The 17,600-nt window shown below is 46.3% G+C and overlaps 1 protein-coding gene across 3 annotated transcripts in view; it reads right to left on the reverse strand.

The window, feature by feature from the left end:
• Positions 1-17,600, reverse strand: part of LOC126526909 (leukotriene A-4 hydrolase) — a 167,836-nt gene that overhangs the window by 135,059 nt on the left and 15,177 nt on the right. For all 3 annotated transcript variants that reach the window (XM_072284399.1, XM_072284400.1, XM_072284401.1), the window contains 2 exons: positions 6,878-7,018; positions 5,605-5,699 (listed from right to left, as the gene is read on the reverse strand). In XM_072284399.1, coding sequence (XP_072140500.1) covers positions 5,605-5,699; positions 6,878-7,018 — 236 coding nt within the window. The remainder of the gene's footprint in view (positions 1-5,604; positions 5,700-6,877; positions 7,019-17,600) is intronic.

Raw genomic sequence — 17,600 nt, forward strand, 5'->3', positions numbered from 1 at the left:
ACAGTGGTCCATAAACTATGCATCGGCCATCCGTCATCCAACCCCCACGCTGCACAGCTCGTTGTCCCTGCCCCTTCCTTACAACGAGTCGTTAACACCTTCGTACCCCGCCGCCGCCGTCGACCCGGCAGCTTAATGTGCCCGTGGAAACACCCTCCTACTAACCTACGCCGTCTACCCCTACTTGGTCGCAAAAGCCGCCCATCAATCGACCACTTCTTCACAAGACGAACTTGTGACACTCCGTTGCCCGACGTCCACTTTGCTTCCATTGCAGGGAAGCCGGCCATATTCACCGTTTACGCCCGTATCGTGACCCAGGATACCGGACCTTTGCAACCACCTTCCCTCGCGCTCGTTGGGACAACCAATGCGATGCGACACCAGCGTATCCACGCCAGCACAGCCATTCGCTCCGCCGTATCGTCGATCCCGCTCTCCGTCACCTGCACCGAGCACTTCACCGCACCATCGCAGTTACGCCAATGCAGTCTGGGGCAGGTCCCCTAGTCCTTGTCAGGCAAACTAAAAGCAGCGACTTCTGGGGTGAAGGTGGCCGCCCGCCAAGAAGCTCCAACACCCCCAACGTCATCAGTGCAACCAGACTATACATTGCTGACTCCACTGGAAATTGCTAGCGCCGAACTCACCATTTACATAGATGGACTTCATGTACTTCAAGACTTCATGGACGGGTCCCCACATAAGAACTGCAGGAGGCCAGTTGATGACGCCCACAGGCAAAGTTACCACTAGAATTATTATTGGTGCGTCGGCCTTCGTTGTTACTTTTGTCGTTTTGCTGGAGTGCTGTAAAGACCTGATCTTGGGGTATGGATTTTCCGCGTGAATACGACACTGTTATAAACATTCCAGACAGGTCGGTCATATTTAGCATGGGCCCAGGTTCAGTTTTCCTCTGTACAGAGCAACAACGTAGACGTTTACACGTTGCCGATGATGATGTGACTATGCCCCTGCGCTCATGCTCCCCTATGTCAGTGACATGCGACATGCCGAGCAACTCCGACGCTGTCACCGAACAAATTCCAGCACTGCTATTCAGCTATGGCATATCCATTGCAAGAGGCGTTGTTAACATTAAATGTGGACACACAGAAATTCTCGTAACAAACTTTAGCCATGAGCGCCGGCATCTTCCAAGAGGTATGACAGTCGCTTACGTCGAGGAGTTCACTCAGGTCACAAACTGTTTCACAGTGGAGCAAGAGGGTTCCACCAGCCTGCCTCCCATGGCTCGAGATCTAACCATGGATGTTGGCCCAAGCTTACTCCCTGCGCAGAAACAAAGCCTCCTGGAGCTTGTACATCAGTTTCAGGACTGCTTCTCATCGACGTCGAGAGTTGGTCAAACGCCGTTGACCAAAGATCGAATTATCACTGATGACGCAGCTAGGCCCACACAGCAGAAACTGTATCAGGTGGCCCCATGCGAATGCAAAGCCATAGAAATTCAGGTCAAAAGAATGCTGGAAGACGATGTTATTCAGCCGTCAAAGAGTCCTTGGGCATTGCCAGTGGTGTTAGTAAAGAAAGAAGGATGGCAGCTTACGTTTCTGCATTGATTACCTCAAGCTCAATCAGGCCACAAAGAAAGAAATTTGCCCGCTACTTTGTATAGACGACTCCCTCGAGACTGCGACATGCCCGTTATTTCTCGTCGATGGATTTAAGGAGGGGGTACTGGCAAATTGAAGTTGACGAGAGAGACCGAGAAAAAACTGCATTCGTGACACCTGACGGCCTCTATAAATTTAAGGTACTTCCTTTCGGCTTGTGCTCCACGCCGGCAACATTTCAGTGGCTATTAGACACAGTACTCTCAGGCCTCAAGTGGCAAACGTGTTTAGTATACTTGGACAATGTGATTGTATTTTCTGCAACTTTTGACGGGCACCTGAGGCAACTACATGCAGTTTTTCAAGCCATTCGATCTGCCGGTCTCACGTTAAAGCCGGAAAAATGCCACTTTGGCTTTGAAGAGCTTCTCTTCCTCGGCCATGTGGTCAGCAATGAAGGTGTACGGCCTGATCCCGACAAAATAGCTGCCGTTGCAAGTTTTCCGGCACCGTCTGACAAAAAGGCAGTTAGACGATTTTAGGACTGTGCGCCCATCACTGACGCTTCATTCGGAACATTTCACGAATTGCATCACCATCGACATGCCTCACCACGGAAGACGTCGCATTCATATGGGGTGAAGAACAGCAACAAGTGTTCAACGAGCTGCGGCAACGCCTCCAAAAGCCCCCAGTCCTCGGACATCTTGACGAAGGCACCCCGACAGCGGTTCACACCGACGCCAGCAATGTTGGCTTAGGAGCAGTACTCGTGCAGTGGCAAGACGGCGCTGAACGAGTAATAGCTTATGCAGGCAGAACCGTTTCTCATACGGAAGCCAATTATTCCACCACGGAAAAAGAGTGCCTTACGGTGGTGTCAGCCATTATGAAATTTCGCCCATATTTGTACGGCCGCTCCTTTAATATTGTCAGGGACCACCACCGCCTTTGTTGGCTGAATAACTTAAAGGATTCATCAGGACAATTGGCACGCTGGAGCCTTAAGCTTCAAGAATTTGACATGGCTATTGTCTATAAATCGGGAAAGCGGCATGCGAATGCCAACTGCCTTTCTAGCACCCCATTTGAATCTGCCAATGTGGAAGATGATGACAATGCAGCCTTTATTGGAGTTGTCAACACAGCTATAATCGCACAGCACCAATGCGATGACCCGGCATTGCAACCCATTATAAGTTTCTTGGAGGGTCACACTTCCGTTGTCCTAAGGCTTTATATATAAGGCAAACTTCTCTATGAACGGAAACACCTATTTAGTCGTCGTCCCAACACCTCTCAGGAGTGAAGTATGACAGGCATGCCATGATGAAGCAACATCCGGTCATCTGGGCTGCACACGAACTCTCTGTAGGGTGAGAAAAAATATTGATGGCCAAGACTCACGGCGACTGTTCAACAATACATTCGGACGTGCCTTGAATGCCAGCAGCGAAAAGTGCCAGCAGTTAGACCAGCAGGCTTCCTCCATCCTGTTGAAGTGCCCGAAACTCCATTTGCTCAAGTCGGAATAGATTTTCTAGGCACATTCCCAACTTCAGTTGCGGGTCACAGATGGATTATCGTAACCACAGACTACCTTATTCGCTACGCCGAAACCAAGGCTCTGGAGCGTAGCACAGCAAGTGAAGCAGCCCGATTTTTTATAGAGAATGTTGTACCCAGGCACGGCACTCCAGCAGTTCTCTTAACTGACAGGTGCATTTACAGAAAAGTTATTGGATACAGTATTAAGACTTAGTGGAACAGCTCACCGGCAAACGGCGTACAATCTGCAAATCAATGGACTGACAGAACGCCTGAATAAGACGCTCGCGGATATGCTCTCCATGTACATGGAGCACAAGAACTGGGATGCAATCTTGCCATAAGTCACCTTCGCATACCACACAGCTCACCAAGAGACAACACGAATGACACCTTTCCATCTCCTACATGGTCGTGAACCTACCGTATTTACTCGCATAATGATCGCACTTTTTTTGTCAGAAAAATTGACGCAAATTCAGGGGTGCGATCATAACGCGGGTTAAATTTCCCGCGGAAAAAAAAAATTTTTTTTCGCCTCGCGTTTGCTGCGGGATGCGAGATTGCGGGTGCGGGACACCAAAACAAAAATGGCGGCCGGCGGAGCAAGCCGAACGCACCGAACGCGATTTTTTTTTCTTCTCGTGAGTACATTACGTGTATTGAAACAGTTTCTTCCGTATCAGTGATGAATAATATCGTTAATATCGGCAAGTTTGCGGCAGTAACGTAGCCATGTCTACTTGGAGGGGACAGAAACAGGTGGGCGCGCTTAACTGCCAGTGACATAGAAATGCATGGCCGACGTGCTGCGGAAACTGCGGCATCTGTCTTCACTACTATCCTAATACGGCACGTTTCCGCTAAGGATGGGCGAATATCTTAGCTGTGTTACAAGCGTCGGCGTATGAATAGGGTACACTTTTAACGTATCAGAGTAAACGTGGCTACTATCATTGCCGCGCGCGATTTGTTGCGTGCTCACGAGTGCAAAAGCAGATGAAAATAATCAAAATGCGTCTTTATTGTTTTTGTTGACATCAACCATTATAAACCCAACCCATAATAAAGGCGATTTTGGTTGTAAATCATTTTGTCATGGAAGTGCGGAAAGTGATGAAAGTAATGAAATGAGGCATCTACTTAAGAATGTTTGGTGCGTGCAGGCCGCTTGGCTTGTCTTGAAGAGTCGTTCGCGTAGCATTCGACAGATGGTAAGCGTGATCATTATTAGCTAGACTTAGCACACGACATATCGCTGCGGCAAGTTCGGGGTGCGATCATTACGCGGGAAATAAAAGAAATCGAATTTTGACGACAAAATTTAGGGGTGCGATCACTACGCGAGTGCGATCATTATGCGAGTAAATACGGTATGTTAGATGCGATGCTGCCACATGAATGCGATGACATCGTAACAGATGCTGAAGACTTCACTCAGCGTGCTGAAGAAGTGCGACAACTTGCTCGCATATGTATTCATATGCAGCAGGATTACGAATGGAGGCGCTATAACCTTCGTCACCGATCAGTGTCCTGCGAGCCTGGAGAGAGAGTTTGGTTTTGGACTTCCATTCGCCATCGCGGCCTTTTGGAGAAACCGTTAAAGTGATACTTCGGGCCGTATAAAGTTCTTCGGCGGGTCACTGGTGTCAACTATGAGGTTGCTCCCGATAGTCCGCATTGCTCAAGGCGTCGACGGCACCTACCGGAGGTTGTGCATGTGGTATGGATGAAGCTCTATTTGTCAGAGTGAATTCACCGCAACGCAAGCATGTTCCGGTCCTGTTGTCTTGACAATAAAGCATCGGGATGATGCTTTCTAGGAAGAGAGGCTAATGTCATGACTAAAGGATAGCAAAGAAACAGAAGAAAATGATCTGAGGGACACGAGCAGCAACCACGCTCCTTTTTGAAAAAAAGATGAAGTTGGCGCGTTAGCCCTTGTAGTCTCTGAATACAGAGCTGGTTTTGTTTCTCGCATCCTCATCCTGCGTCCTGAGTTTTTGACGTCGTGACAATATGAAGATACTCACTTTCTTTGGCAACTCTGTGGTTCGTATACTTTTGCTCAAGCGTGTAAAACACAATAGCTAATGCTATGTTGGTCTTTTCTTGGCATATGTTATGTGCTTGAACCCACAGATTTAGGAGACAAATCTTGGCACAGGGGATATATGATGTAGTCAAGCATGATGAGGAGGGGAGATATGGTGCAGAGCAACCAGCGTTAGGCGGGCACAGTAAACCATAACAATGTCTGAGTAAGTGGCTCCTTTTCTCTTCAGAGAAATTTTTCTTAAGACTGTAAAGAAGTGCAGTAGCAGTTCAGGCAAGAAAAAATGCTGTTAGTTTTACCATAACTAAATCTACTATAATGTGCACTTCGCTATTTATCAAACAATTGCGTGGTTTTCATAAGAAGCATCAAAAGTAATACACCGAAAACAATATATAGGCTGAAATAATAACTAACCAGAAATGCTCGAAAGTCTTGTTAGTGACCAAATTGCCTGTCCAACTGTGGGCTATCTCATGGGCAACCACATTGGCAAGGGACTTGTCTCCAGCCTGCAATACACAACCATAAGGTGTTCATGCAGCCACATGAACTACTGCTTCATTAGGCATAATTGTATACAAATTGCATGCTTGCATTAAAAAAAAAAAAAGAAAGAGACTCCAATACGCGTTGCTAAAGTGGCTAGCCAGTAAAGCTATGGTATCACCCGCATCATGTGATCTAATATGACGTAGCCTTGAACTGAGCCCTGCCGAGCCTGAGCACGATGCCGTTATGCATAATGATGTTGCTGTTCCTTTCGTCACTCATTGTATTGGTGCTGCTCTTCAGGTATCCTAACTGTGCGTGGTTTGCTTTGGGCAGAAACCACTGTGTCCTGCCTAGCCTGAGCATAACACCATTGCGCATATTGATGTTGCTGTTCCCGTTGCTGCTCACCGTGTTCACGCTGCTCTTCGCGAGTCCCAACCATGAATGGCCTTCCCATAGTGTTATCAGAACGGTGGCTATATGAAATCAATTGCTAGGCAGGTTCGTCTTCTACATATGAAAGTGTAGTTATGTCACTCCCTGCTTTGTATGCTACAGTTGCTGCTTTGTGGCAACTGCAGCTTATGTAACCGTAACCTTTACCAGGAAACGCTTGCAGCGAAAGCTATGTGCAAAGCCAAGCTTTATGGTTTTTTTTTTCTTTGCCCCGCACAGCTGGCACCACCATTGCTGTTGGGGCAAGCGCACTCTGGTGGTGCTGCAAGGAAACCAGCTGCACATGCCTCCTGCTGCGATTGGTTGAGTTTTTGCCCACGGACATAAAACTGAAGCTGCCTAAATAGTTCATAAATAATCCAATAAATGGCGCTAGCTGTGTGAGAGCATTCAGGAAGCAGAAAAATGTAAATTTGCAACCATCGATAGTGGGATATTGGTTGGAATAGGCATGGACAACAAAGTGCTAAAGGTGGTTCTTTGTTTTAGAAAAAAAGCAAATGGAAGTAGTGCATCGTGTTGTCACTATCTATGTGTTTTGCCTTTATTTTGCCCTGTGAGCTAAGACGCTCAAAATTCAAAACTGATCAGAATGTTTTTCTATATATGCAGGCCCTGTGTTGATGGCTTTTTTTAAGAACATAAGGGACTATGCTACATTTAGAAACCAGCTGCACAAGGACAATTAAAGATATTCCAATTCTGATGATGGTAAAAGTAGCAATGCACTCATCCTGACCAGAAGGGAAGGTGTAGCAAATGTAAGGCAGGGGTTCTCCATGCCACCATAGGGAAAGGATGGTGGCAGCACCAGCAGGTCATAGACGCCCCAAAGGTATGGACCCACCAGCGACTCAGCAGAGCACAGCATCCGTTCTGTCTGCAATGTACACAAAATGTATTACTGCATATCATGAAACTCTGCAGAGGTTCCTGAAGGTTGTTGTGCAGTAATTGGCAATTTTAGAATTTGTAATTAATACTGTTTTCAGATTGCCACAAGCTATTACAAAGCACTTCACAGAGCTTGATGGCAGTCATAGGTAGCAACTTTTCATTTATCCAAGTTGGGGGGGGGGGGGAGGGAGCTGGGGTCCGACTAACTTTCCACTCCCCCATATATATATATATATATATATATATATATATATAGTAGAACCTTGTTACATACTACGGGAAAACGTACTAACCAGGAAAACGTACGATCTGAAGTAACTAACAAAATTTGAGACTCAACTATTATTGACATCTACGTATGCGAAGCGTAGTGCGGAGCGTTGCTGCACGAGACGCCGACGCGCGTCGAGCTAATGGTGATCCGGCGGCCCGAGACGCGTTTTGTTAACTTATTGCATGTTGTTATAAAAAGGCAATGGGAAAGCGAAACGAAATCGAGTTGGTGGGCGAGGCTGGTTGCCGCCGAAGTTAAACGTGATGCCCACATCGCACCGCCTACAGCAGGGAACGGCGGCGCGTTTGGGTTATCGCCTACAAAAAGTGTGCAGTAGGCAACCAACGGCACAACGCACCACGCGCTGTAGAAACGATAGGTGAAGATGCTTATTGCAATAGGTTTGGCGGCGGTAGCAGCGAACGCGGCGTGCGATGACACGAGCGGAGACTTGCTGGTACTGGAATAAGAAACTCTGCGCGCCGTCGTTTTCATGAAACGGGCGGCTATATACTGTTCTCGATCGCGCTCGCCTCGTGCCTTTTCTTGTACTCATGGGATCTTGCGGCCGAAAAACCTATATAATCACAGTGTGCAGCAGGGAACGGCGGCATGTTTCGGTTATCACCTATTAAAAGCGGGCGCTACGCTTCCGACAGCATCACGTGCTGTGAAACAGATAGGCGAAGACACTTATCGCAATAGGATTGGCGGTGAGAGCTGTGAATACCGTGCGCGACAACCCCAGAGGAGATTTGCTGGTACTAAAATCAGAAATTGAGTGCGCGCCGGCACTTTCACGTGAGACGGGCGGGCGAGTATTGCGGTGAAGCTACCACGACGAGCAGCTATATACTGTTCTCGATCGCACGCGCCTTGCACATTTTCTTGTTTACATGGGACCTAGCGGCCAGAAAATGTATCATACGATTGCAATTTGGCGACGTACTGAACGTTGGTGCACAAAAATAATGTTTTCCAGTAACGTATGAACCGGTAAAAATTGAGCCTAACTCTATAGGGTAATTTTTTGTGTTCTCGATTGTGAACGTTGGCGCCGGGAAAACGCATGTAACTGAAACATATCAGTGAGGTTCTGCTGTATATATAAGCTTTAATAACAGTTGCACATCAAGAAACTTCGTGTTACCTTGAAGAATTGTTGCCTGAAGTGACGGCCTTACTATACGAGTATTTACAAGACCTCATAGTAGGAGACAGTCCACTTTCACATCCCGAGTCCCTCTGCACCACCATGAGACTGGCATCTCTCTGATGAGCCATGCAACAAGCGGATTCAATAAAACACGATAGGGGGATATATGTGTTTTCTGCATGTAAAAGTCACAGAAATACACGTCACTGAAAAAGCTACATAATACCTTGTTAAAATTACAATACATAAAGGTACCATCAAGAAATGTTTTCCTAGCACTGAATGTGATTGCTTCTCGGCTGGATTTTTTTTTCGTAATATTGGCCGTCAAGTTGGGGGTGCAGCCCCTACATAGGTGCAGCTGTTACACGGATATAAACGGTAAGAATATTCCTTTGTTCGTGTAACTGTCTTATACTTCGCTATCACTAACACAGTTTCGCCTTTGCACTGAAACTGCGACCTCTTCTTTTATTTATCTTTTTAACTGTGAGTTCGAGTACAAGCGCTGCTGCGCATGACTGCTAGTGATTCTGATTTCGAGCGAATCTGGCTTGGCCTCATTTCGGTTACTGAGTGAATTATATATATTTATGAACTCTGCGTGCAAGCGATGATGTTTCCATCCCTAATGAATGTTGCAAATTATTAAAGGACCTTTCTTTTCTTCATGAATTGTTAGCATTGCCTACTAAAACAGTACTAAGACATGTAATTCATGTGCACTTCCCATGCCGTTGATAAAAGACTCTGCCGAAGGGGTCATTGAAGTCGGCAAGTATTTTCCAGGGTGAAAAAAGCAAGCAAAGCAATTTGAAGCGAGGTGAACACAATGCAACATATTCATTCTCTAGGCATAGGCTATCCATATAATTAGAGATAATTGTAGTTGGCTACCTCTTCCTCCTTAAAAAACATAATAAGCTTTGTTCTGTGTATATATTTAAACATATTGTGTCTGTAGGTGCTCCCAGTAGCAATTTAAAAATAAATTTGAAGTGGAAAAATACGGATGTATTTTTGAGGTAGCCGCCACTGTTGCTTCTTGGGCGTCTGCCCTCCTATTGTCAAGATTTGCAGAAATAAAATGAAAGTATGAATTAAAGCTTGTGCACGTCTATGCCAACAATGATGCAGTAAGCTTTTAGCCAAAATTTAAGTGAAAAAGCAGAGGCAACTTAAAAGAAACTTCAAATGACATGAGTAAGAGAACTCTGGTAATGACACGTTAGGAGGGATCTGCGGCATTGCCGGGGGGGGGGGGGGGGGGGGGGCGTTAAGCTCTAAAGCTTTGGAGGTCTCGTTTACCCTTTGCAAAGGAGAGTTGTTGAAGTTGAATAATTTAGTGTTAAGTAGGCGGGTGCTTTTTGCAGTGAAAACTATATAGTTACTTTTCTTTGTGTTTGCGAGAAGACAGATTAAAGCCAGCTAGATAGTTTCAGCAGGACATCATTGCCTTTTTTCTAAAGATCTCTTTCCATACCAGCTGTCAGGAAAATATTGGTATTGTCGCAACGTCAAAACAGGGGTTGTAGAGCAGGAGGCACAGCAGCAGGTTGCCATTGTAATTATGAGTGCAACTGCAACTTCTTTACCGTGCTTTTACAAATACGCTCATGCACACTATGGTTCTCCTTTTCTTCAATGGAGCACAGCCGTGGCATTTGTGTCCCTTTGAACAAAGCATCATCCTGATGCGCAATTTAAGCATATGAGGGCGGTGTACAACAGCACAAAGTTAAACACACACAAAGAAAGAAAAAAAAAAGTCTAAAGTTAATATGGCTTCATCCGTACCACATGCACCACTTCAGCAAGTGCTTGCGGCGACTTGAGATATTGTCACTGTCAGGAAAGACCTTGTAATTAACGTCACTCAGGTGGCAGATCACTCTGTACGGCCCAAAGTACCGTCATAGGAGTTTTTCGGAAAGTCCCCGGCGGCGTAGTAGTATCCAGACCCATACTTTGTCGCCGGGAGTGTAGAAAACAGACCTGTGTCGATGATTGTATTGTTTCGCATCTTGGTCTTGCTGAATGCAGATATGTACGCAGGCAAGCTGTCTGGCTTCATTGGCGCGCTGGGTAAATTCGTCAAAGTCGGTAGGTATGTCATCAAACTAGTGCGGCAGCATGGCATTCAGCACTGTCGTGGCTTCGCGACCGTGGACCAAGCTGAACAGTGTCATTCCAGCAGTTTCTTGTCGAACGGTATTGTAGGCGAAGGTAACGTAAGGTAAAATCTGATCCCAGTTCTTATGCTCTATGTCGACATACATGCAAAGCATGTCTGTGGGACCTTATTAAGACGGCCGGTTAGTCCGTTCATCTGAGGATGATATGCGGTTGTTTTCCGGTGGCTTGTACCACCGGCTTTGAGAACCGAGTCAAGGAGTTCGGCAGTGAAGGCAGTTCCCGTCTGTGATGACAACTTTTGGGGCGCCGTGCCTAAGGACGATGTGTTCGATGAAAAAATGACCTGCTTCGGCTGCTGTGCCACGGTGGGTAGCTTCTGTCTACGCGTAACGCGTCAGGTAATCAGTGACAACACTGATCTATCTGTTGCCAGCTGTAGAAGTTGGAAATGAGCTAACCAGGCGGCTAGCAGATGGCAGGGCGAAGTTGAATTTGTTGACAACTCGAAGCAAAGGCAAGTGTTTGACGTAATAGTTCTGTGGAAACCCGCAAGGTGGAGGGAAGTAGGAAATTTTTAGTAGCATCAGAAACGACCATGAAACGGGCATTTTGGTAATGATATGTGGTAGGGGTTCCCACATAATAATCAAACAATGTTTTAGCAGTGATACAGGCACCTAAAGCCCCTCCATACACGTTTCCACAGACCAGGTTAAGTACCGCCAACCTACTCTCCTCCTCCACGCTCCTCTCCCACTCACCCCCTTAACTTCCGTAGCTGCAGCTTCCTGCTCCAAGTGGAAGTGACGCTATGTATTTTTTAGCGTTCTTTACTTTCGTGTCGATGGAGAGGCTTTAATTGCACCAGCTGCGGTTTAAACTGTGAATGCGATTCCATCCAAGAACCACCGCCTATTGTAATCAGCGATCTGATCGTGTTCGCGTCAACCTGCGACGGGTTGTGCCGCGAGAGACAACGTACAGTGGAGTGGAGTGCCTGGGCGCTTGGAGACCACTGCCGATTTTCGTGCATTTGGAAAACAGCGACCGCGAACTACTACTTCAGCGGAATACAACAGCTTGTCGCCTTTGCATTCTTCTCATGGTGACTGCCACAGCTCTGCTAAGCACGCGCGGGCATTTCACCATCGGCCGTCAAAGCGGAAATTCCCGCAGCGCAACTCCAGGAAGCGGAAACGCCGGAACCGGAAATATTGAAACCGGAAATGCCGGAACCGGATTTGGTGTGAGGGGAAAAGGCGGCGCACAACAAAGGTTGTCGCTACTTAAGAAAGCGGTGGTGGCACGTGGATGGAGGGGCTTTACAGGCACCAAGTCTAGACTGGTTGATGAAGTATTTCTTAAGAGAGGATTACGTTGTTGACCTCATAAGGGTCAGTAGACCTAAGGAAGAGAGAACTGGAAGGGTTAGTTGTGACTGTTGTATTTATAAATAATTGTACTGAAGTAACTGTTGAAGCTTTCAGCAATAACAGAAGGATCACTTACTACCGCGTCATCTACCGAGATTCCACATACAGTGCAGTCCACTTATAACGATATTGAGAAAGACGAAAAATATGATCGTTATAACCGATGATCGCTATATCTGGACTGCAGTTATTAAAAAAAAAAAAAAAAAACGCGGAACATACCTTTGCAGCTTCGAATTCGCTACTTGCTTTAAAGAATAGATGATGTAGAAAGTAGGCCGTGAAAAACAAACTTTATTTCTAGCGCCAATGACCGTGTCAAGGGTTAGGCGCGCCGAAATGGTCCCAAATCGCACTTGCTGTTGCGGCAGCTTCAGCTTCACAACCGCGGTGTGCATGGATTCCAGCTGCTGCGCAAACACTGGCGGCAATCCTTTAGCATGCATAAAATCAATTAAGGAGTCGATCGACGACAGTGCACTTTGTGTGGACATTGAGGTCGGGTCAAGGAGCCACTGTCAATCTCGTTGTCACTGTCGCTGCTGCCGTCGCACAACTTTGCCGTCTGTCGAGACAGCACATCGGCGATCGCCTCGTCGGTGACCTCATCGCAGAACGAGGCAGCACTGTCTGCAGTCAAAAACTCCACCATCGACGCACCACCTGTGTCACCAGTAGGAACGAGATCCCAGAGCTCGGTTATGTCAACGGCTTCCACCGTGTTGGTCTCAGTGGGTTGGGGAAGTTCGTCCTTACGCACAAAGCCAGCATTTTTGAAGAAATTGGTGATGAACCACTGGTAAAGCGCCTCTTTAACATTGGCGTACAAAGGGTCTCTAACCCCTTTTCCGCTGATCGGCATGGCCGCTGATAGCTCCTGCCTTCACAATCGCGGTGCTCCCGGTTTTCAAGATGGTTGATATCGTTAACTGGGCGAGCTCATACTTCTTCACAAGGGCGCTCACCTGAAGCTGCATCGAGAGTCCTGCAAAATATCCATCTTCGTGTCAAGCGACGCAGCTTTGGGCTTTGTCGGCGCCATCTTCGAACTGGGTTGAACCGTTGGTTGCACGCTGCTTCGGTGGCGTCAGCCTCCTATCGCGAGAGAGAGAGACGCGGGACGGGCGCCACCGCGCCGCTTTGCTTGTCGTTTTTTTTTTTTTTTCTCTCTATCTTTCGGAGCGACTGTGGCTGACGCGCATGAAGCAGCTAGCGCCATCTTGTGGCGCGCTGCGCCTACTCAGCTATTCTCCGATGCGTCGGGGCGGGGCGGGACGCGCTACGTGGTAATGGCAGCAGATACGAACTTACGGAGGTAAACATCGCCTCGTCTCGACATCGTTCGTTTCAGGGAACTAAGCAACGCAAATGTTAAAATTACTTGGCACGGAAAACGCCGTCCGGACGGCAAAATTTTGATCGTTATATCCGATATGCGGTGAATAACCTATCGTTATAAATGGTTTTTTTCCCCATAGACCTAATGCATAAAATGACACTCTCATGTCGACCCATCGTTATAACCAATATATCGTTATATGTGGTATCGTTATAAGTGGACTGCACTGTATACTGTTTGTGTTGCACATGTTTAAGGCGGTACTTATCCCTTTCCATGTAGCTTTTGAGTCACCATGCGCTTGTTTAATTTTAGCATGAAAATAATTTCGCTTAGAAACTGTGATTAGGCTTTCAAGCTTTTCCTTGTATGTCCTATACTTGTTTTCTAAGGTGACATATGGTTTTCGCGTTCGTTTCCTATACATGTGACCTTTGTGATGTATTGACTTTAGAATGCCGGTTGTTAAGACACGGTTCTCGCTTTAAATTTCTCCTGAATACCGTCGAAACACATTCACCTAGTCTTTTACATCTAATAGTTACATGAACTGTTTATATTTATTGTCAGTTGTATATGCCAGATATACAGAGTGCCAATTTTCTTTCATTAGGGCATCAAAAATGTCATCTTTGTATGTTATATGCTTCTGCTGAGTACATAACTGGCTACTGGATGTGATGGCTGCAAAAACAGGTAGGTTATCAGTAATGTCAGATGCTAATGTTCCACTTGAAAGTTTGGTGTCTGATATGGTTGTGATCATGTGATCCAATGTGGTCTGTCTTGAGTTAGTAATGTGTGTTGATAATCTGATTAATTGTTGTAATCTGCAGTTCCTTAGTAGGTCTCTGTAGTTATATATGTCGGTTCGATTGATGTCAATGTTGTCAATTGTCACTGATGTCAACGTGATGATGTCAATTCGGATAGAAATTCATTTTTGTTGTTTTGCGGTGACCTGTAGACGAGGCCTACTAATGTGTGTTTCATTTTTATGAGGTACAGTGCAGTCCACTTATAGCGATATCGAGAAAGAAGAAAAATATGATCGTTATAACCGATGATCGCTATATCTGGACTGCAGTTATCAAAAAAAACATAAAAATAAAAACGCAGAACATACCTTTGCAGCTTCGAATTCGCTACTTGCTCTAAAGAATAGATGATGTAGAAAGTAGGCTGCTGCGCGAACACTGGCGGCAATCCTTCAGCATGCATAAAATCAATTAAGCAGTCGATCGACGACAGTGCACTTTGCGTGGACATCGAGGTCAGGGTCAAGGAGCCACTGTCAATCTCGTTGTCACTGTCGCTGCTACCGTCGCACAACTTTGCCGTCTGTCGAGACAGCACATCTTCGGCGATCGCCTCGTCAATGACCTCCTCGCAGAACGAGGTAGCACTGTCTGCAGTCAAAAACTCCTCCATCGATGCACCACCTGTGTCACCAATAGGAACGAGCTCCCAGAGCTTGGTTATGTCAGCGGCTTCCACCGTGTTGGTCTCAGTGGGTTGGGGAAGTTCGTCCTGACGCACAAAGCCCGCCTTTTTGAAGCAATTAGTGATGAACCACTGGTAAAGCGCCTCTTCAACATCGGCGTACAAAGGGTCTCTAACCCTTTTCCGCTGATCGGCATGGCCGCTGATAGCTCCTGCCTTCACAATCGCGGTGCCCCCGGTTTTCAAGATGGTTGATATCGTTAACTGGGCGAGCTCATACTTCTTCACAAGGGCGCTCACCTTGAAGCCACATCGAGAGTCCTGCAAAATATCCATCTTCGTGTCAAGTGACACAGCTTTGCGCTTTGTCGGCGCCATCTTCGAACTGGGTTGAACTGTTGGTTGCACGCTGCTTCGGTGGCGTCAGCCTGCTATCGCGAGAGATCAGCCTGCTATCGCGCCACCACGCCGCTTTGCTTGTCGCTTTTTCTTTCTCTCTTTCGGAAGGACTGTGGCCGACGATGCGCATGTAGTGTTCCTGTAATGCTCCATATTGGAACACTACGTGCATGAAGCAGCTAGCACCATCTTGTGGCGCGCTGCGCCTACTCAGCTATTCTCTGGTGCGCGGGCAGGGCGGCCTGCGCTGCGCGGTAATGGCGGCAGATACGAACTTACGGAGGTAAACATCGCCTCGTCTCGACATCGTTTGTTTCAGGAAACTAAGCAACGCAAATGTTACGATTATTTGGCACGGAAAACGCCGTCTAGACGGCAAAATTTTGACCGTTATATCCGATATGCGGTGAAATAACCTATCGTTATAAATGGTTTTTTTCCCCATAGACCTAATGCATAAAATGACACTCTCATGTCAACCCATCGTTATAACCGATATACTGTTATATGTGGTATCGTTATAAGTGGACTGCACTGTACAAAGTGTCTGGCTGCTTTATCTGGTGGCATTTCGATAACGAGCACTTTGCACCAAAACACTATGTTTTTTCTAACTGTATATTACATTGTTTCTTAAGTAAAGCGTTACACCCCCATGTACAGTTTCGCTACTTGTAGTACTTTACAATAAGCTTCACCTACAAGCGAGCTCCAGGTGATAGCCGGGAGTGGATATGTTTGACATGTGTTTTCAGATAACCAAGTTTCTGATAAAGCAATGAAGTGAAACGTGTGGTGTAGTGTTGCAGCAAGGTCAACAAATTCACCAAAATGTTTCTGGAGCCTCCTTATGTTCAGATGCAGTAATGATAGATCAGGTAATTCAGGTAATTAACCTCGACAGACTGAAATTAGCTTTGTTTTAAATTGTTCGAAGTAAAATCAAAGTCACCTGGTATAAGATGATCAAACAGCTGTAGGTGCATTTTGATATTATGACACGGCTAGATTGCATAGGCACATTGAGCATTGAAATAACCCATAAGAGCTTTCACTGCAAAAAAAGAAGCACTAATTAGCTTGACGGCTATTTAGCCAAAAGACAAACCATGTGAAAATCTTGCACCTTAGCGTCTGCATAATGATTTGGCAAAACAAAAGTTACAAGACCCCATAGTGGAATGTTAAAACTAATGTTAACTAAAAATATATCAATATTTCTATCTGAAAGTTGAAAACAAATTCTTTTCTCTTGCAGGTGCCTATTTTGGTAACATCTTGGAAGAAACTGAAATAACATAAAATAACCACAAGTGACTGTGATTGCAACGGTAAGAACTTTTAGGCCTGTAGCAGCAGAAAATTTCAATTAAATTTGAATTTTATTTTGCATAAATGGTGCAGGAAAAACATTTAGCCCATTCAGGTGCCTAATTGACTCTTTAGGTGCGCATTAGACAGTTATAGCTTAGTGTAATAGCAGGCTTAGCGGAACAGCGGGTTCGAAATATGCATGCACAGAACGCTAAACGAACCATAGTATTAAGCATACATTGTTATGATTGGCCAGTGGGGGCAGCGACCTTTGAACCTCTCCTGCTTTCCCAAGACGAATTGCTTCAGCTTTGTGAAGTTAACAATACTTCCCACCAGCATCGCCCAGACGGCGACAATGCCTGACATAGACTGTGACATGCAAACAGAGGAACTTTGTTTGTGACAACCACCACCCTCCATGGAAGCGGTAAGCATCGCAAAGGTCAGTCTCCTGACCCTGACAAGCTGACTGTTACGGAGAGCCCACTAACTTATGCAAGGGATTCAGGTGCCTAATTGACTCTTTACATTTGGAACCCACCATGGTGGCTCAAGAGCTAAGGCAATCTGCTGCTGAGAATGAGGTCGCCATGGCAGCTGCATTTTGATGGGACAAAACTCAATAACATTTGTGTACTTAGATTTAGGTGCGCATTAGACAGTTATAGCTTAGTGTAATAGCAGGCTTAGCGGAACAGCGGTTCGAAATATGCATGCACAGAACGCTAAACGACCCATAGTATTAAGCATACATTGTTACGATTGGCCAGTGGGGGCAGCGACCTTTGAACCTCTCCTGCTTTCCCAAGACGAATTGCTTCAGCTTTGTGAAGTTAACACTACTTCCCACCAGCATCGCCCAGACGACGACAATGCCTGACATAGACTGTGACATGCAAACAGAGGAACTTTGTTTGTGACAACCACCACCCTCCATGGAAGCGGTAAGCATCGCAAAGGTCAGTCTCCTGACCCTGACAAGCTGACTGTTACGGAGAGCCCGCTGTTAGGTATGGCCGGACGCCATGGGCCATACCTCATCCCCCTCACCTTCTCATGGTCGTGGCA

Source organism: Dermacentor andersoni, chromosome 9 (genome assembly GCF_023375885.2).
Source record: "Dermacentor andersoni chromosome 9, qqDerAnde1_hic_scaffold, whole genome shotgun sequence".
Lineage (NCBI taxonomy): Eukaryota > Metazoa > Arthropoda > Arachnida > Ixodida > Ixodidae > Dermacentor > Dermacentor andersoni.